General features: G+C 34.8%; 2 protein-coding genes across 3 annotated transcripts; both read left to right on the top strand.

Moving 5' to 3' along the window:
* Positions 1–749: 749 nt before the first annotated feature.
* On the top strand, positions 750–1,656 carry LOC142519614 (NDR1/HIN1-like protein 10). The gene has a single exon (XM_075622655.1). The coding sequence runs from the start codon at positions 928–930 to the stop codon at positions 1,555–1,557; it is 630 nt and encodes a 209-aa protein (XP_075478770.1). The 5' UTR covers positions 750–927; the 3' UTR covers positions 1,558–1,656.
* Positions 1,657–5,364: 3,708 nt separating this feature from the next.
* On the top strand, positions 5,365–9,314 carry LOC142548601 (uncharacterized). 2 transcript variants are annotated; one of them, XM_075657010.1, is made up of 5 exons: positions 5,365–5,528; positions 6,024–7,008; positions 7,305–7,423; positions 8,212–9,013; positions 9,089–9,314. In XM_075657010.1, exons 2-4 carry the CDS (start codon positions 6,214–6,216, stop codon positions 8,801–8,803), a joined length of 1,506 nt encoding a protein of 501 aa, XP_075513125.1. In that variant the 5' UTR covers positions 5,365–5,528; positions 6,024–6,213; the 3' UTR covers positions 8,804–9,013; positions 9,089–9,314. The 2 variants fall into 2 exon arrangements, with proteins under 2 accessions (XP_075513125.1, XP_075513135.1); XM_075657020.1 differs by having other exon boundaries at positions 6,013–7,008.
* The last annotated feature ends 11,723 nt before the right edge of the window (positions 9,315–21,037 follow it).

The raw sequence follows: 21,037 nt of genomic DNA, 5'->3' as shown, positions 1-21,037 counted from the left end.
TAAATGAACAAAATCTCAAATAAACAAACATAGATAACCAAAAAACAATTTCGCCTACAATCTAAAATAACTTCTTTTTTTTTTGTCATCTTGTCTTTCTAACTTAAAGCATGAGAGGCTTTATTATTTCGAAACCTCCATAGAAAATTAACATGTTTTGAGTAACAAATATTGGTCTTTTGGGTGTGACTCGTTTGTTTTCTAGAACACCCACCTCTTTATGCAATATTAGTGTATAAATGTTTTAAATGTTCGATTTTTGGTATATTTCATAAATCTTTCGACAATATTCCAGATCTCTCCGTGCATGAACAATTGTCAAACATAAAGTTGGGTCCATATTACCAACCAGGTGATTATAAGTATAGGGTTTACACCAAGCATGAACATAGTATTTGGTCCGTATCTCAAATAATTCCTCGAGTAATTAACCCTCGAAAGGAAGACAAATATATAATTCCTGAAACTCCAAGACGTATAATTTTTTCCAATCATTCCATGAATATTTTGTTTGCAGTTTGATCTTGTGCTTAAAAACTGATGGTCATCTTTCATTAAGCCAATAATCCAAATATAGTATATATATATCGCAAACGTAACAATTTCGTGCAGATCATGAGAATACCTTGTCCTAAGCAATCAAGAACATTATTAACTCATTGAGAATCAGATTCTTAAATTTCCACAGCAAAGAAATCTTTAAACTCTGCAATAAATGAATATTCACATGCGAACCCTAGCTCCCTTTTTCTCTTCTAAGACTCGTAGATCTCTTGAGTTTGGTACAAGAAATCTTGAAGTGTTAACCAATGCCACTACGAACAGGATATAATAACAGATAGCTGTATAATTCACATTTCAGTTGTTAAAAGCAATATCACTATGCTTAAACATCGACGCTAATACATCAAACTCCTTCGCAATTGCATGCAAAGCCACCGGCCCATGACACCACCACAGCCGCAGCAGCCACCACGAGCGCCGGTGGGGCGACCACAACATTCTTGGCTTCTGAGATGCATTGCCCTTACAGCTCTAGCCTCGATTGTTTTCACAGTTCTAGTTGTCATCATCATCTGGGTATCCGTCCAACCAAGAAAATTGAAATATTCGATGGAGCACGGTTCCATCAGTGCTTACAACCTAACAAAAGACGTCCTAAACGCAAAATTCCATTTCGTGCTCCGAGCGCACAATCCTAACAAAAGGGTCTCGTTATATTACAACAGGATCGACGTGTCGGTGTTGTACGAGGATCAGATTCTGTCGGTCAGTACTGTTGCTCCATTCTATCAGCCAAGGAGAAATGTGACCCATTTGGACTTGGATTTGGCGGCTAAAAACGAGAAGCTTTATGGGGCCGTGGCCCGTGATTTGAAAGTGGATCAGGCCTCGGGTGATGCGGACTTGAAAGTGAAAATCAGGGCTAAAATCAGATTGAAGATTGGGGTTTTCAAGATTCATCGCAAGCTTAAGGTTCTTTGTGAATCGTTGAGGGTCCCGTTCTCCAGTTCGAATGGGTTTCAGAGGGTTCCGTGTGACACGGATGTGGATTAGTTGACCAATGTACGTTATTATCTTATAAATTGATTATTGTTTTGACTGTTATTTATTTTAATTATTTGGGCAGTGATTAATTTTGTGTGTTTCACACCTTCAGAATCTATACTTCTATACTATGTTATTAAGTATGAGGACATGATAATAACTACCTAGAGTGGACACCAACTTTTTTCTTCCAATTTTATCCTTATATGATACTAATATTACACTTTTGTTTTTTTTTTTTTCAATTTCAACACACAATCTTCCAATTTTACCCTTATATGACACTAATATTACACTTTATTTTTTCAATTTCAATACACACTTTTATTTTTATTATTTTTATTTTAACAATTCAAATATCAATTTAGTCCCTCCATAATTTGTAAAATTTCACTATAGTCTATCGATAATGATAAAAAAGATTGTACGGAGTAACTAGTTTTAATTATTTATTCAGTTCGGGTTTGTAACTTGGAACGTGTATTGAAAATTATTAGTTTGTTAGCACGTAGAAACTAAATGAGGAAAGTTAATATAATAGTATTTATAATAATGTAGTTAGGACGTGTATTTTGATATAGCTTTGGGTCCGAGGATGAGTTGTGCCCGAATTAACTACTGATTATTAGAACGTGTCGGCCAGTCCGATCTTTTTCAATTTCCTAGAATTTTCTTGGTCTTATCATATGGCCTTTTATGCACGATTCATGTCTGCTAAAAATAAATGAAAAATAATTTTTTTTTTCACTTTGATATATATATATATATATATATATATATTATTTCATTTCAGCCGAAGATTTCAGTCCTTATCTTCGCTATTCCATCACACTTTTTCACGACCTTAAAGTTTAAACACGATTCAAAGTTCACCAAAAAAATAGGGAGATATTTATATGATTTCTAAAATGACGTTTTTAGATTTGCCATACTGTCACAGCACTCTCTCTTAAATGACAAAGACCGAGTTTCCGTAGCTCGTACATGACTTGTACCAAAATGAATTAACGATGATCAAATATTAATTAGCCGAAAAATGACTTGAAACAAACCCACGGTATCCAATTTTTTTTTTGTTGTTGTTAGAAACTCGAATAATAATTAGAGAGATGAAGCTATACATTAAATAATAATTTCTCATTTGAATAATAAAAGGCAAAAGCTTGAGACATAGTCTGACTATTATTATTGTCGTCTTCTGCTTTCTTCACTTCAGATTGCACGTTCCTTCAGTTTGTACCTTTGTGCATGGAATTTTATAAGTAATCTCTATATATACGTGTGTGTATGTATCTGCGAATAATAGATATATGAAGCATGGCCAGCACAAATATTACATTATTATCTTCGAAAATTTTATACTTTATTTCCCCCACTGTAAAATAGAGTAAGCAACCCTCTAATATAATTCATCAGTGCGTGGACCAAAGCTAGCAGACGTCGAGTCGATATGCATGGTGACAGATGAACATGTCACCTAATGCTCCAGCATTTTCCTCCCAAACTTATGTTTTTGTCCTTGTCATAAAACACACACACACACTCGTATCTATATATGTATTGTGAGTGTGTGTAATGCATTAACGTTTCATCATTAGATTTGATTGATCTCAATTATTTTCCTACTTTAGATATATGTATTAAGTTCGAGAGAAAGCTGGGGGTATGCATGTGCCACATTTCTTTGAAATGATGAGCGCTGATGATATACAGTAATAAAAATAATGCAAAAAGGACTCCTAAAGAATGATACATGCATGTATACATATCTGAGCCAAACGTTGAATCTTTTGCATATGTGATAACCTTGAGGGTGAGGACCTAGCACGCGGGTGTCTCTGAGATGGCGGGCCAGCCTGCAAAGAGAGTCTTCGCGTGGTGAAGTCTCCACCTTTGTTTATTTTTTTAAAATTTGTTTATTTATTAATTGTTGGTCTAACAGTCAGATTAAATCTGTCTGTCGTAAAAAAATTAAAGATAAAACCACATAAATCACTAAAAAAATCTGAAAAATTGGGGGAAAAAATGTGGAATTTTTTTATATTCTGAAAATCCAACTGCTATATTTTATAAAATCCAACATTTGTCTATAAATAAACCTCTATTTTGATTTTATTTTACACAATCTTCAAATTTCTTTCACATGCACAATCTCCAATAGATTTCATGCACACATTCTTCAATGAAATGTCTCGTGTCAAACACGGACTCTTCATCATCGGAAAATGAAAATATGTCCTACCTCGTAATGAACCAATTGCTCCTCTCTTCAAGACTCCTAAAGTGGTCAAAGTTCGTAAAACTCTCGGAAATCCGTAAATAAATGACATTCTCACATTATCAACGTACGTACGTACCCGTCAAATGATATGATTCTTTGGGACTTTCATGGAGCAACTAATGATTTGAGCGTTGGAGTGAAGTTCGTTTTTTGAACCATCGTCATCGAGATTTTCTATATCCAGGTAATATCATTTTTTGGCTACATAATAATTTTTTTTAAAAAAAGTTATTGATAGAATTAATGTTCATCGCTCGAACTTTATCATTTTTTTAATTAAGAAGTTTTGATAGAATAAATAAACAAAAATCTGCGAATTTTTATATGAACACATTGTAGCCATTGAAAGAGGAAATTGTACTTTTTTCTGAAAGAAAAAAGGATGTTGTACTTTGTTGGAATTTAGCATATATGGTTGTCTTAATAATAGATAGTAAGAATTGTGTGTATATATTAATTTGAATATTTATAGATAACTTTAATTTTTGTAAAAAAATATGCTCTAACTATTTAATGTCAATGTAAAAACTCGTGTGAGACGGTCTCACGAGTCGTATTTTGTGATATATATATCTTATTTGGGTCATCCATGAAAAAATATTACTTTTTTATACTAAGAGTATTATATTTTATTGTGAATATCGGTAGGGTTGACTCGTCTCACAGATAAAGATTCGTGAGATCGTCTCACAAAAAACCTACTCGAATGCCAAAGCATTTCTCAGTTTTAAATTAAGACTCAAAGCATTTGAGTTCCAGAGTAATAAAGCAGATATCTTTTGTAAAAATTTCTTAATTCTAAAAAAAAAAAGAGTTGATGATTATTTTTTTAAAAAAAAAATCTGATGTGTGACTTAATCATCGCTTGCTAGTCAATATCCAAACATAAAATATTCTCATAAGTTATAAAAATAATTAAATTTGTAATTGAACTTTGAAGAGTCGTTTATGCTTAAAATAATATACAGCTACATGCTTAACAAAAGATTAATGGGTCGATACATGCATATAATTTTGGGTGAAATCCATCTATTTTTTCAATTATTATCTATAAGAATAAAGTCAACTTTTAGTTTGATCTCTTCTGATGAGTAAATGTTGATAATTGTAAGGAAAAATTCCGGTTTTTTTCTCACGTTTTTCATATCTATCACATTATCGGGTTTAATTTACTAATTTGTATTTTTTTTCAAATTTAATCATTTTTAATCGGAGTGATGTCATGACAGTCTATAAATTAGTATACTAAAATCGTGAATTAACTGACAAAATCAAAATTAAAATCGTGTAAATTTTTGTTTGAAATGGAAATGTGATGGTAAAATAAAATTGAAATCAATAAAAGAACATAAATAAATAAAAAAAACAAATAATAATAAATAAATGCACGTTATAAAAATACCCACCGCAATCAATGTATTCCACTGGCCGCTAATTAAAGAAGTCAGGGGTTATTTCGAAATATGTGAAAAGAGATGGACTACAAACAAAAAGTATTTTTGTTTTAAGGGTCAAAATGAGAGACGTTGGAGGTCAGATAAATCAAGGAAATGACGCCGCTGACCTGAAACGTTCCCTTGTTTGCCATTCGTTAAATAATACCTCTCTTCTCTCTCAATGAATTTGCTCCGTGATTGATTCTCTCTCTCTAGATTGCAATTGAGTGGGAGGAAACAGGCCTGGATTATAGTTGTAGAAGGTATGACTCAATTTCTTGATTGCAAATATTGGTGATTTTTTTTTACTGTGCAGATTTTAAGCGTTTGCTTTTTTTTTTTATATGTAAAATGTTTAGTTGTAGGTTTTTTATTTATTTATGTATATGGTGAATTAATGGTTGGATTTTTATTTTGGTGGGATTTTCCTTGGAAAGAGGGATTTGGGTTGTAGTTTGTTGATTTATTACCATTTAAATCCTCCGACCCATTTGAAAGTTTTAAAGGTATTTGAGTTTGAGAGTGTCGAAATTCAAGTTTTGGCAGTTGCTTTTCGTACACCTTTTGCTTTGGATGAAAAGACATTGATTAGGGACAAGATAGATCTGCAAGTCATGACCATTTTCAGTTTTGTAGGCACATAGATTTTTTGTTAAAAAGGAAAGTATATTTGTGAAATCCAGCAGGAATTGTTTGACCTTTTGCCTTGAGATCTCATTCATTTAAACTGATTTAAGTTTTTTTAAGATCTTCTGCAGGCAGTGATTGGTCTATGCATTGATTCTTGTGTGCCATTGGATCATGGACACGATTATATGAAATGGCTTTCAGGTCAGGTGTACCTTAGAACGGTGTAAATTATATTCTGATTTATAATCTTGAGGACCTAAAAGATGTTATAGCAGTTGGGGTAGTTATTCTTGTTAAAAGTAGTATAACTCAAAAAAAATGGCTGTCACGGGATTGCACAAGGTATCTGCTTTTGGCACTTCTTTATTTGTGGAGTCCCAGTCTTCGGGGTCGAGCGTCTGGGAGGAACCACATGTTAGGCCCAGTACTAGGGCATCCTCACTGTTACAAATGTGGCGGGAGCTTGAGGATGAGCATGTGGTGAGTCCTTTTTATAGACAAAGGCACCGGAGAAGCAACACTTCAGATTCTGACTGCACAAGTATCGTAGCTTCTGTTGGACAAGGGAGTGATAATGGGGACGATACCTCTGAATGTGCTGATGAGACTGAGAATCATGGGATAACGACACATTCAGAGATGAATATTGAAGATAGTGACAGTATTATATCGGGACAATCTAGTGATTTGGGAGATATAGAACGTGAAAGAGTGAGACAAGTTTTTCGGGAATGGATGAACAGTGGTGCTAAGGGTCATTCACCTGATGGATTTCCTCTGAACAATAATACCGGAGAACAGTGCCTCAGTGAGAATGTTTGCGAAAGAGTTAGAATCATCAAGGAATGGGTGCAGACCGTTGCTCGGCACGGAAACAATAATGGATCACTTAGAAATGAAGTTGCCGAAGTTGGTTCTCAAATTGAGCAGGTGCGGGATGGGCTAGTGATTTCTCGTCCTCAGATTGGTGCTCGAAGGCCTGTACAAAGATTATGTGGTAGACAGACTCTTCTTGATCTTCTTCTGAGGGCTCAGAGTGATAGGAATAAAGAACTTCGGGATTTATCTGAACAGAGGCCGGTGTCAGATTTTGCCCATCGCAATCGCATTCAGGTGAAATATTTTCTGAATAGTAGAGGCCAATAATGTTGCAAATATTACGAATTTACATTGTTGTGCATTTCTTGATTTGTATCCTTGCTGTACATGAAACTGATATTTAGATAATAACCAAAACTGATTTATAGATGTGACGATCAAGGTCATTTGATGTGTATTAGATAACTTCAGCATCAGATATTTGATTTTTATTTATTTTCTGGTATATCATGCAACTATTTGGGATGATTTGATTGTGTCTGTAAACAAGAGTTATAGTTCTGTCTCATTAATCTTTGTCCTTTTTGCAGGCACTCCTAAGAGGTAGGTTTTTAAGAAATGAAATATTGATCACAGACAAGAGACCTTCTTCCATGGCTGCAACTGAACTGGGTTTGCTGAGGCAAAGAAGTACAGTTTCCGATCTCAGGTAATTAACTTAGTGTTATGGAATTTTCCACTTTAATCTGTGTTTTGTCCATACTTTCCTCGTATGAATATGCCCCGTTCTTGTTTCATTTAAGACGATGATAATTATTTGTGAACACACGTATTTTAATGCTATATGATTGTACATGTTGAAAAAATGAATGTAATCTAAATCAAGAGAGATTATTTTGAGTTAATTAAATGTAATTAGGATCTACCATTGTGTTTTAGATTTCAATTTGACTTATTTCCTTATAAATTTTTAGCCTATTTTGTATCTTTTCTCGATATAACATCAATTTTACGCTCACATGATCTATTTCCTATTTATGCGTCCATGGAAATAAATATTATAAAAAATTATGCTTGGATTGAATGGAGGTTTGAACAAAACTCTAAATTTAATCTACTCTTTGTCATCCTCTTTTTTGTATACTTTTTGGAGGGGCGGCCATGTGATTGGAATCAGTTTCTTCTCAACCAACTTTTACCACCTCTTAATAGCTTGTTCTATTTCTATAATATATATTGGATTACTTGTTACTGGCATCTATTTAACTGTTTCATCATCTTGTTGAGTCTTCAGAGATGCTACATGGAATTTAGTTCCCAATTTTGGATAATAGGTTATAGCTGAAGCATGCTTGCATTATCTAATATTTATGTCTTCGGTTGTAAACCAGCTCAGTTAGCGGACTTCATCTCTTGATATTATGAAATTGTTGCCTTTTTGGCACTTTTTTATTCAAATTTCTGTACTAAGTTTCTATTTATAATCTGTTGCTGTAGGGAAGGATTCCTCTCCAAATTGCACAATTCGACTTCCACTCCAGGGAACAGTGCTGTGGCTAGTTCCTCTTTAAGTGACGAAAGTAGTGGTGAGGCGGAGTCTACATGCATCGGAGGGACAGCTGCTGAGATTCATACAGCGGAAATAGATGCAGATGAAAACAGAAGTCTGCATGAATTTGTATCAAGAGTAACTGAAGTAGAGGAGCATTCAGCTCTGGTTCATGATGGAAATGCAGAAGTATCTCTGGGCATTGGAAGTGCTCATAGTCCAGAGCAGCCGACATTTGACAATGAGGCAAGTGAGCATAATAGCCATTTTGACCAGAACAATGCCGTTTTCTCTAATGAACCGCCACTCGAAAATGTTTATGAACCGAGAAGTGATGCGAGTTATGTTCATGAAGTGGCTGGTGACACTGTTTATATGGAAGGGAACACTAATGAAGAATTTGATAGACAAGATGCTTTAACTATAGAGGAAGAAGCTCGAGACTCGGAAGTCGGGATTGATAACAACTCATGGCACCAGCTAACGGGTGTTGCTTTTACGGAATGGACAGATGCTAGCAGAGATGATACAAGCTGCTAACCAGTGGTTTCGGGAAATATCTGATTATGAGCTAGATCAAACACAAGGGTCACATGAAGTCTGGCCAAATCACAATTTTGAAGAAGCTGTCGATAGTTGGCTGGATATGCCAACAGGAGAGGCCAGTGGATCTGTTGGAAGAATCGACACACTTTATTTCCCGGATAATGATAATGTTCAAAGCATGGAACTTAGGGAGCTTTTCAGCCGGTAAGCGAGTGATTTCTTACAGTCAATCCACGATTTTCGTTTAAAATATAATGTTTCCTTTTATTTCTGCTGCAGGAGACGTGTCTCTAGCCTTCTTCGGAGTAGTTTCCGTGAGAGCTTAGACCAGGTGCTACAATCCCATATGGAAAGGCAAGGTCATGCTTCTGGTGATTGGGAACTGGACGCCATGTCTTCTCCAGCTTTGATTGAGCCCGACCAGGAACAGCTAAATGGGGAGCATACTTTGGCTCCATCTGATGGCTCTGAAATTAATGAATTTAACCCCTCATCAATTCATATCACCGCATCCCAGCCCCTTTGGGACGAGGAGTTACCCGCTGCTAATTGGCCGCACATATCCTCGAATCAGCATATGGGAACAGTAAGTTCAAGCATCATCCATAGTAAAACTGGATTTCTTAACTTTAGTCCGATGTCATGTCTTTGATTCTCTCATTGTTGAGCATTTTTCCTCGCGTCATCCCCATTTTCAACATCTCTTCATGCTTATGTGCATCAGGAGTGGGAGTTGATCAACGAGTTGAGGATGGATATGGCTAGGCTTCAGCAAAGGATGAATAATATGCAGAGTATGCTGGAGGCATGCATGGAGTTGCAAATAGAGTTGCAGCGCAGTGTTCATCAATTGGTTTCTGCGGCTTTGAATCAGTCAATCCTCTTGAGAGGTGAGTTTTGTTTAATCTGGTTCTGATATTGTTGCTGACTACAAACAAAAAATTGAAGGGAAAATAATAATCACAGAAAAATACACAGATAACTATAAAAAAAACCTCTCTCAAACCAGAAATGGGGGAAAAACACTAATGCACAAGTACTTTGATTCTTTGCCCTCTTTTTGCGAGTGTATAAACTATTTATCGTCGCACAGTGTTTTGCCTCCCCTTGTTGTGATCATGCTTTTGACGATCCCATTGGATGCTATCGCAGGGGCAGATTCATGGGAGAGCAACATGTCACACCACGAATCTAAATGGGATTTTGTAAGAAAAGGAATTTGCTGTCTGTGTCGTCAAAGCAACATTGATTCCTTATTATATAGGTAAAAGAATTCTTAACGCAATTGTATCATTTGCTGCATAGTCGGTTCTTTAAGAACGAGCATCTGCTTTTTTACAGATGTGGACACATGTGCACCTGTTCCAAATGCGCAGAAGTTTCGGTCCAAGGCGCTGGGAAGTGTCCCATGTGTGAAGCTCCCATAGTTGAGGTTGTTCGAGCTTATTTTATCCACTAAAGGAAAAAGAAAAACAGCATAGATGTATATCATATAAATAGGTGAAAATGCTGGAGTAGAACCCCACAAAGTGTAACCAGAAATATGATTCATCTTCTTCAACCAGGTATATTACCCCCTCTTTTACCTCTCACTATTTTCCCAATCCATATTTTGCTGTCATCCTTTTTCTTTTGAGTTGGGGAGAGGTTTGTCGCAATTGTGTCTCGAACCCGAGATCTCGTTTCAAACTTGGGAGATGATGCTATATGGTTTTTAAGTCATCGGCCCTAGCTGGTTCGTTCTAGGTGTTTGTGTAATGTGTAAATTGGAAGTCCTCGGACCGAGAACGCATATGGATTGTGTTGGATTATGAAGCACATCATCCATTCCCTCTAGCCTAAAACCATATTTAACTTGTTTTTCCCCAACAGATGGCATCTGGGACTTGTTCTATAAATTCATGGGAAGTAACTCAAGCAGGTTAAAGGATCAGAAACGCAAGGGCTCCGCAGATTTGTGTTTGTTCTTACCAAAGCTTCAATCTTAAAAGATGAGTATAAATCACGACAAAACTTTTTGTTTATTTATATGTATCTACCTTTTTGTACTCCGAGACATTTCAATTCGAAAATATTTATTCAAATAATTATTTGTTATCTCAGTGGCCTTCGGTTTATGTGGAGAGCAGAATTATTTTTTAAAATGATTGATCTAAACAAAACCCCTAATTCTTATCTTGTAGCGTGTATATATATAGTACGATAATCAATTACGAACATTAACTCGGAATATAATAAAATCATGAATAAAACAATTACTGACATTAACGAATATAATAAAATCATGAATAAAACAATTACTGACACATTAATTTTAAAAAACTAAGCAATAAAGCCAATCAAAATATAAAAAAAATGCAGAATTCTTATCAAAAAAATTTGAAATTATTAAAAAAAATTTGCGATTCGAGGATTCGGGTCCTGTCCTTGGTTGGAATCAGAAGATGGTGTCTGGCGGTGGCAGAAGGAGGTGGCGCTGGATTGAGGCGAGAGCTCTCCGGCGGTGAAGCGACGGCGGATGTAGATAGAGAATAAGGAGACGAAGAAGATGGCAGTGAGGATTATGAGGACTGAGGAGTTAGAGCCATGAAGAATTTGAAGGTTTCTCTAGCTTTGGAGTGGGAGATGCCTTCACCGATTGAAGAAGGTTGCGAGAGTAACAGTATTAAGTTCATGTTTGTGTTGATATGTGTTCTGGCTTTTGGTTAGTAGAAATGTTGTTGTCACGTCTCATCGATATTTTTCGATGTCACATTAATATTTTTTTTTTAAATGTCAACATTTTCAACTTCATATTAACATTTTAAAATAAAAAGAAGTCAAAATAGATATAATTCAGAAAATTCCACTCAAATTTAAATACTCACCGGATCAAAACACAAAATGGACAAAATTTAGTTAACAAAATCCAAGGGATTATATTTTGTATCATATGAGAAAATTTCAACACAAGCACTTTATTTAATTTAAATTCTTTTAAACGAGTTCAAATAAAATCAATGAATTTTAAAATAAATACCTGAAATTCTTGAAAATTTTAAAACTCGACCCAAATTTAAATTATTTAATTTCATGTGCAAACTCATATCAGGGGTCCAGCCCATGCTTCTGCCAGTATTTTATGTCACTTTATTTTTTGACCTGGACCATATCAAATTGCATGTGCTGTTTGGTTTATTTGCAGTATCGACGTTTTTTGTGTCTTTTTTATATAATTTTTTTTAAAGAAATGGGATTTTATTATTATTGTACTAAAAATAAGTAAATCGGTTTTTGTGTGGAGATAAAATTTTGAAATTTCTACTTTTCTTGTGTTCTGATATTTGAATTTTTACGACTTTAAGTATAATTTAATAATCGGAATCGAAATCAAGATTAAAATATGTAACACAAGATTGAGATATGGTCCCATCGATTTGATTCAAAATAAATCTAACTAAAAAAATACGAAAGCGATGAAAATAACCTAATATTCTAAAAATTTATTGGCATTTTCTATTTTTAAGGACCAGGGAAGATTCGAACCTGAATCTCTTTCATATTCGTGAGAGTATGATATCACTAAGTCAAACTGGCTCTCTACAATATCAAATCTAATTAATTCACATTTCGCCACCATTTTCGGGGCTTTTTAAAAGAAAAACCAAATTTCGATATCAGATTTCATATATTTAAATTTCAAGTAATGTTTTTATGACCGGATCGGCGATCCAACCTGTCTATTTTAAAAAATTGATCTAACGAGTTGGATCGATTTAACCAAACAGTCCTATATTTTAAATTTAAAATATAAAAAATACATATAAATAGACAAAAAAATATTTATCAAAGTTTAAAAATCAAATACCTATATGCATATAGTCAAAATATATATATTTATAATAAAATATTAAATTTAAGGTTATAAAATTAATTTTTCAGAAAAATCGGTTGATCTGGTTTATTAGTTCATAACCAGTCTGATCGTTCTTCACAGAGTTTGATCGGTAAAACAAATTTTCAATGTGGTCGGTTCAATCTGGTTCGAAAACTCTGACTTCAAGTACTATATTTTCGTCGGCCAAATAATAGATTCACTCATTTACATTGATCGATTGACACCAGTCAGCGGCCGGCTAACGCGTGTTCATGTTAACAAAACAACGAATCCTAGGTGACCATTGCCTGGTCAATTGCTTCAGCTTATGGATATTTTGGGTCCTGCTTCACAGAAATAGTCATAAAAATGAGATATTGTGGGAGGAGACGATGAATGATAAAAGATGTTTAAATATTAAAAATTTATGTAATAGAATTATTTATTGTATTATGTTTGGTATGTAGGTTGATTTTTTATTGAACAATTCATAATATTTTTATCTTATCGATATGATCTTTAAATTTATTTTTATTTGTTTTGAAAAAATGAATGTACGCGGTTGTGAATCAATTATTGTTTATCTAGAAGATCGATCGAAGTGTGACGCTTGAATTGTTGTATAATGTAAAAAAATTTATCTTTACAACGGTCACATTCTATAGTTTTTTATATAGCGATAAGCTAGTTGGATCTTATGAACGCTCACTTCACACACACACAAAAACTCCTAAAACTATACCACTGTTGAAGAAAAATAAACTACGTACGTCACGGTTTGGATTAAAACAATTAGTGGAATGATTCGATGGTTTAACTGAGCTCTTCCATTATGATTTGACGACTTACAGTAATTAGACTGAGTCAACTATTACAAATTGCAAGCAAAAACTAAGAAAAAAGGACAGATTTTCATATATGATAGCAGACAAGATGAATGGGAAGACAAAAGAATCCTAGATAAAATGCGAATAAACGTTCCTATGGAATATTTCGTGTCTCGTGCCACTTATATATCATCGTTTTTTTTTGTTGGGTTAATTAGGTATCAGTACACAGTATAAAAGAGTTTTGGTTTTAGTACATGGAGAGAGAAATTTTCTTTAAAAATGTCAAAAATATCCTTAGTCTATATTTGATTTTGATTGATCCCCGCGCTTCACAAAATGGTATCAGAGCGAAAGGTTAATTTATTTCAAACACAGATTTTATTATTACTAGTAACTAATTGTAAGAGAAGGAGAATTTCGAAAAAATTATGAATCCGAACTTAGGTTCGAGAAAAATAATTTACAAGATTTATTCCAAAATTTTGGAATATCAACAAGTTCATCTAACTATGGTTAGAAATCAGAAACAGAAAGGGAAGCAACAGCACCCTCAGGTAAACTCTCAGATAAACTTATGATTCAAGCAAATAAGTTTCTGGAGATAGTACCAGACTTCTCTAAGCTCTCTTTAGATCTTAGAGAAATCCAGAAAACAGTACAAAATTATGGTAACATGCTATACTTTGTACCCCAACGGGTTGAAGAAATCCTTAAAACCCAAGAAGAAATTCTGGGAATATTAAAGGATATTCAAACAAGAATTCAGAAACTAGAACAACAACCAGGTTCTAGTAAAAGAACTACAGGAGGATGGTTACCACCATCATTTGGCACCGATACCTTTGTTACATCAACAAGGGAAGGCCAGAGTGGTATCAAAACCATTAACTGAAGAAGAAAATATGATCAATCTAATTAAATCTGTCTCAGAAAAGAAATTTATCTGATGACAACTTTAGAAAGGATTGATCTAGAAGATCTACAAGAGCTTGCGGAATCTTTCGCAAATCTCAAGTGGTAGATCTAAAGATGAACACAGCAGGAGGAGAAATACCTGCTATAACCTGGTCATCTTCTCAGGAACCACCAAGGGAAAGTGTGGGATCTCAGAATGTAAACATGAGAGAATCTCAATCTGATTTCCATACTGTGGAGGTTCACACCCAGCGGGAACAAGGACAAGGAAAAATCAAATTTCCTTGCACCAAACACCCTATGGGAAATCTGTTTTAGATCCGATACATCCTTATGGGGTTATGCTTAACCTTGATGTATTAGATTTCAAAAACATGGAAGATCTCATAGATGACTGGACATCTGCTATGAGAATTGCAGCAGGAACACTTGATCTCAACAAAGAAGGATTCATTAAACTTTTAGAAATGAGTCTAATGGGATCAGTGAAGATTGCTTGGGACATGACTTCATTAGAAATGAAAGAGTCAGTTCTGGCCGGAGAATCTCTGAGCGAGATAGCCGGAAAAATGGCTACCCTATTTAAAGCACAATTTATAGGGGTAGACTATTTTAATAGTCAGGATACAGAGAAGAGGAAGAAATATACTCAGGCTCTGTATAGTCTTGAATTACACGATATATGTTTAGTGGATGAATATATAATGTTATTCACTAAATATCGATGAAATTCAGGAGTCGAAGAAGATATAGCTATGCAGCTTTTCTTCGCAAAAATTCCAAGCCCTTGGAGAGAAATGCTTATAAGGGAATACGTACCTGGAAATCCAGATACGTTGGCACGAAGAGCTTCTTTCCTTAAAGGAAAATTGGCAGAATGGTGCCATATGACAGCATTACAAAAGAATTACAAACGCTTAAGGGGTATCAACAAAAGAACTCCTCTGTGTTGTAAAGAAAATGATCTTCCAACAATTATTGGAAGTAAACTACAGAAGCATAAGAGGAAAAGTTTTAGGACTCATCCTTATGCTAGAAGTGGAAGAAGTTCTTGGAAGCCAAGAATTGTATGGTCTAGACAGAAAGCCAGATCTTATAAATCTGGACAAAGAAGCGGACCATCAAGGAGTAGGATATCATCCCAAGCATCGAGTACATCTCGAAGCACATGAAGAACACCTACGAAGAAAACTTTCAGAAGAGCTCATACTCGAGCCAATAAAAGTTTCAAGGATTGCAATTGCTGGACATGTGGAGCAAGATGTCATATTTCGAGCAACTGTCCAGAAAATGAAAAAAGAGGTATTAAACGTTTTGATCCTACCCCGGATATTGAAGAAGCAGTTTATTACCAAGATCTAATTCAGGTATACAGATTCAAGGACATTCCCTCGGATGAAAGTATATATGAAGAAGAAGAAGTCTTAAGTCAGGAAGAATCTGATGGAACATAATCGGAATCTGACTGAGGACGAGGTGTTTCGACACGAAACACATGAAGATTTGTGTGGATTTTTCAGCCAGACAACAATATCTCATAACATGGTTCAAAGAATCATGAGAGAAAATCCGAGTCTACAGAGATATCAAGGTTTCTCTACAGGACAGGTAGAAAAGTTCTTAGGAAATCTTGGCCTAAGAAACAGAATGCATCATCTAATCTATAAAGTTTCTAGAAGGGAAATGGCAATCCCGATGGAACTTACAGGAAATAGAATGGAGATGCAGTTAATTCCTTCCGAAGAAATTAAGGAGGAATTACAGAAACTCAAGATAGAAGTAGCAAGGACTATGTCCTGGATTCATATTGGAGCAATCCAAATAATGATAAAAGCTACTTTCAAGGAAGGAATAAATTCACCCATTGATATTGCTATATGCGATAAAAGAATGGGAAACCTTCAAGATTCAGTACTGGGAACCATCTCAGGAAATCTCTGTGCAGGAAAGATTATAGGAGTAATCTATCCAAGGATAGCCTACAACCAGGCAGATCGAGATTTCAGCCGAGCCTTGACATTGCATCAGAACTTCAAGGAAAAAAGGTTGATGAAAGAAGGTAATAGGCCATATTCTATTACCTATCAAATTTCTCTATCTAATACACATCATTCTGAATTGTTTATTAGAAATAAGTTTATTGAGATCCTTGATATATTCGGAAAAGTTGCGCAGGCAATTTATCCAGAAAAAGTCGAGTTTCCTTTAATACAGGAAACAGATATCCAGATCCAAGACAAATCGATTCTACAAATGAATCAAAGTCTTAGATTGGAATCAACAAGACTATCTTTTCAAGGAGATAGAATTACAAGTTATAGATGGGATAAAAAGCCTGTCATAGAAACCCAACATGAGCTAAAAAGTTTTTCTATAATAGGAAAACTTAGATGCCCAGAAGGGTGGAAGGAAGTAGAAACAGTATTTGATATTACGAAACAGAGGAATCAATTTCCTTGTAATATCATATATTATTTGGAACAACCTACGATAGGAACTTACCAAGGACTGATTAATATCGGAGAATTGGAAGTCCATATCCAAGGGATTCCAGGGAAAAAATCAGATCGACTGATTCTTGGACTAGAGTTTCTCGAGGAACACAAACCTTGGAAACGTCTAGAGTATGGAATGGAGTTTATGGCCGATGATAAGATATGGAAAATCCAATGACCACAAGCCCGTTCTCTATATACATTCCAGTAGGAATGTTGTATGAACAATATAAGGCAGAATATTTTGCTGCTTATATTGATTCAGGTGCTGGAATCTGTACAACAAAACGAGGAGTTTTTCCAAACAATTTGGAAGAAGAATTACCCAAGATTGCTGGAAGAGATTTTTCCAGAAGAATCTTAATCTTATGTAGAGGGATTAAGATGACTGAAATCATGATTGGCGGTGCTGGACAAACACCTTGGTACAAGGTAAAGACACCACCAATTTATTTTCCTGATACAGGAGCTGACATATTGTTAGGAAATAATTTCCTACAAATGTTCAAGTCATATACTCAAGAAAATGAGACTCGACGATTAGTGTTCACAACACCATGTGATCACAAAATCATAGTCCAGAGACTACGGGAGGCATTTTACAGAAAATTGTCAATCCAGTTTCGCAGCAAGCGTGGTGATTCAGGAAAACTTCTGAACCCAAAAATGAAGGATTCAAGACGGTTTGGAGAAACAATGCTCCAGTTAAGAGCAAATAAAAAACTCCAACCAGAAGATATAGAATGCCTTAAGATAACTCTACAGACGAATGAAGTAGAGTTTGAAGCTAAGGTATCACTAGAAGATGTCAAGAAAAGGATCAAAGAAAATTACAATGAAGATCCCTTGGCATGGTGGGACAGAAATCAACTCAAAGCCTGTCTTAAAATTAAGGAAGACAAATAGTATGAATTTGTCTGTTGCAAGCCTATCCCAATGAATATCATTGATCAAAGGGATATTCAGATTATAATCAAGGAACATTAGGACCTTGGTTTAATCAAAGCAGGAATGTCACCATATAGCAGTCCAGGTTTTCTGGTCAGAAATCATGGTGAGATAAAACGAGGTAAACCCATATTAGTTATTAATTATCAAGAAATTAATAAAATTCTGGAGTTTGATTGGTATTTTATACCTAGTAGAGAACACTTGATTAGTTGCATACGCAACGCCAAGATATTCTCTAAGTTTGATTGCAAGTCCGGATTTTATCAAATACGGATGCAGGAAGAAAGCAAGAAATTCACAGCTTTCTCTACACCTCAAGGACATTATATTTGGGAAGTATTACCAATGGGATTGGCTAATTCACCCCAAATATTTCAAAGAAAGATGGATAATCTGTTTAAAGATTATTTTAAGTTTATGTTTGTTTACATTGATGATGTTTTAATAGCATCTAAAGATATGAATGAACATATTAAGCATTTGGATATTTTCTCTAATGTTTGCAAGAAAGAAGGACTGCTTTTATCTGAAAAGAAAGCAGTCATTGCTACAAGAAAAATTGAATTCCTCAGTTTATACTACATCACCAAGCTTTCCGGAAATTTCAGGATTACCAAAATGGATCCAGGAAGCTGTTCACGAAACTTGGGCGAATAATGATTATTTGTCCAGAGGAGATGTTTTGGAGCTATACTTTTTCAGTGCAGCACCAGAACCAGCAGGGAAAGGTTCTCACGAAGCCTTTCATTTCATCAAGTTAAGGAGGCCGGATACAAATGTTCAAAAATTTATCAAGGACCCTCCGACAGAAGAAACACCCCTGGTTGCTTCAATTACTGAGGATGACATTTCTACCAGAAGAGCTTGGGGTCTATGGGTCTGTCTCATTGAGATGGACAAAGTCAAGTTCCCGTTCAAATTTTACAATCATTCAGTGAACGGATCATTCCTGTTAAATACCATGACAGGAAAAACAACTAGTTTTGCAGAAGATTTATTCGAGAAAAAGAGAAATCTTTTGTGGAACAGCAAGCTGCCGGCCAGTAAAGAAACTCGCCGAAAATTCTGTAACATGGCACATATAGGAAGATAATCAGAAAACATCTGCCTTGAATGCCAGAACCAGAAAGAACCTGAATTCGGTAAAGGATTCAAACCGAGATCTGATCGGAAACACTTTACCGATACAAGCACAAGTGGGGATGTACCACATTCACGTTTTCCTCGAGGAAACCAAAAGCCAAAGATTCCTCGACAAAGTTGATAGTGGACATGTGACTAAGTCCACTAACAAAAGAAAACCCACCATGTGAGTGGAAGGACAGGACCACCAATAATCGGTGGAAAAGAATACAAGGACCGCTAACAATAAGTGGTAAAAGACAAAAGGACATTGGATACTATATCTTTAAAAAAAAAAAGACTAAAAGAATCCAATGAAAGCCAAATAACTGGTCCCGAAAATTTTCATCTATAAATTTGGAACCAGTTAAACACATCGAAATCAAAAGTTAAAGATGTACCATGTATATCTAAAAGTCTTGAAAAGAAGAATCACTTACAAGAGAAAACAGGTGGATGCTCTTAAATGGCTAGTCCAACGTTTCCAGGAAAAAGGAGACGAAATTACCGCAGATATCTTGTATACTCATCGTCAATGGTATCTCTGGGAGATAAAAGAAGATGAGAAGTTAATTTCTAGATTAATAATCTAGAAAAAGACAGGACAAGAAGGGACCGCTCAACCACTATATGGTCCATATGCAAGCTGTAAAGGCTTATCAAGATTTGAAGTCCGAGTTTCAAATCCGAAGAAGCCTTCTATAAATAAGGAAGCAAAAGGAAGATGAAGGCATCGATCAACCTCTTCATTTTTCTTCAAATCATTTGTAATATTTTCCTTTCTAGTTTATGTGTGTCGTGAGTGCAGCTACTATAAGTAGCTAAACAAGTTTCTCCTCCTCTACAGGAGGTTACTATGTATTAATAAAATGTTGGTGTTCGAATAAAGGGATCTTTGCTCTTAGCCCCTCTCATGCATTATTTTCAAAATTTTATTTTATATTGTACACTCTAAGGTAGGAAACGAATTAGAGTTGTGCCAAGTGCTGCTGAAGGAATCTGCGTCTGTAACAATCGATTGCGATCGTGTGGTTGGACTGTGAGGAGCAGTTCGTAAAATACGGTGGATATAACTCGGTGGTACTCCGGTCAAAAAGGTATAAGATTTAATTTATTTTACAGAAGCATGATGGGCCATTATTTGAAAATAAAATCAATTATTTAAAAATAAGGCTTGAGGGGTATTTTGGGAAATGAGGTATCAAAACCAAATTTGATAAAAATTGGGTAATGAATCCCAAGTTGCCCTTTTTTGTTCCTCATATGCTAAGATTTTACCCAAATATTCCAATTAATAATTGGATACATCATTGATTATTCAAACCCTATATTGATCTCACTTTTTATAAATTGCCCAATGACAATATATTATCTGTTGGATACAATAATCATTCGAGGGTAATCGATATATTATGTTTGAGTTGTTGTACTACTTAAAATATTAAAGTTGAATCATTATCACTAAATCGCCAAGTATTTTATGCTTATATTTGTCGTAAAAAATTGTTAGACAAAATGCTAAAATTTGAAGTATAAAAACAATAATTATAGAACAGTAAACGAAAGCAGGATCGAATAGATATATACAGAGCATTAAAAAAACAGTATGCAATTGAAAGTATAAATATCGAGTATGTAAAACAAAAGGAAACCAATAAATCAAATTGAAATCTATACGAAGTATAGTTTCCTTAAAATAGATTTGTCACAGTCGACGGTGCTTCGAGGATCATGACAGATAACTATTTCTCAAGATACAACGGCAAAACCACGCAGCAACATAGCACGAAGTAGCTACACTAGCGAATTGAAAATGTACATTCACTTAATCATCAAAACTTAACAGAGGCAAAACAAAAAAATTAACAATATGAAATGAAGAAGAATGCCTAAGTGTGTTTGTAAAACAATATATATATATATATATATATATATATATATATATATATATATATATATATCTTTGTGTCTGTGAATTGAAGAAATAAACACATTATTTATAAGCTCCAAAATTCATATCAAAAGTTATACAAGATTATTTAATACAATAATATGAATA

Source organism: Primulina tabacum, chromosome 1 (assembly GCF_025594145.1).
Source record: "Primulina tabacum isolate GXHZ01 chromosome 1, ASM2559414v2, whole genome shotgun sequence".
Lineage (NCBI taxonomy): Eukaryota > Viridiplantae > Streptophyta > Magnoliopsida > Lamiales > Gesneriaceae > Primulina > Primulina tabacum.
Note: the sequence above shows the minus strand (reverse complement) of the source record. Positions and strands in the feature narration are given on the sequence as shown.

What these genes read in the sequence shown, in the direction of transcription:
- LOC142519614 (XM_075622655.1), top strand. Translation starts at nt 928, where the DNA reads ATGCAAAGCCACCGGCCCATGACACCACCACAGCCGCAGCAGCCACCA.
- LOC142548601 (XM_075657010.1), top strand. Translation starts at nt 6,214, where the DNA reads ATGGCTGTCACGGGATTGCACAAGGTATCTGCTTTTGGCACTTCTTTA. An exon ending in CCCATCGCAATCGCATTCAG is followed by an intron (nt 7,009 to 7,304) that starts GTGAAATATTTT and finishes TCCTTTTTGCAG; the next exon opens with GCACTCCTAAGAGGTAGGTT. An exon ending in AGTACAGTTTCCGATCTCAG is followed by an intron (nt 7,424 to 8,211) that starts GTAATTAACTTA and finishes CTGTTGCTGTAG; the next exon opens with GGAAGGATTCCTCTCCAAAT.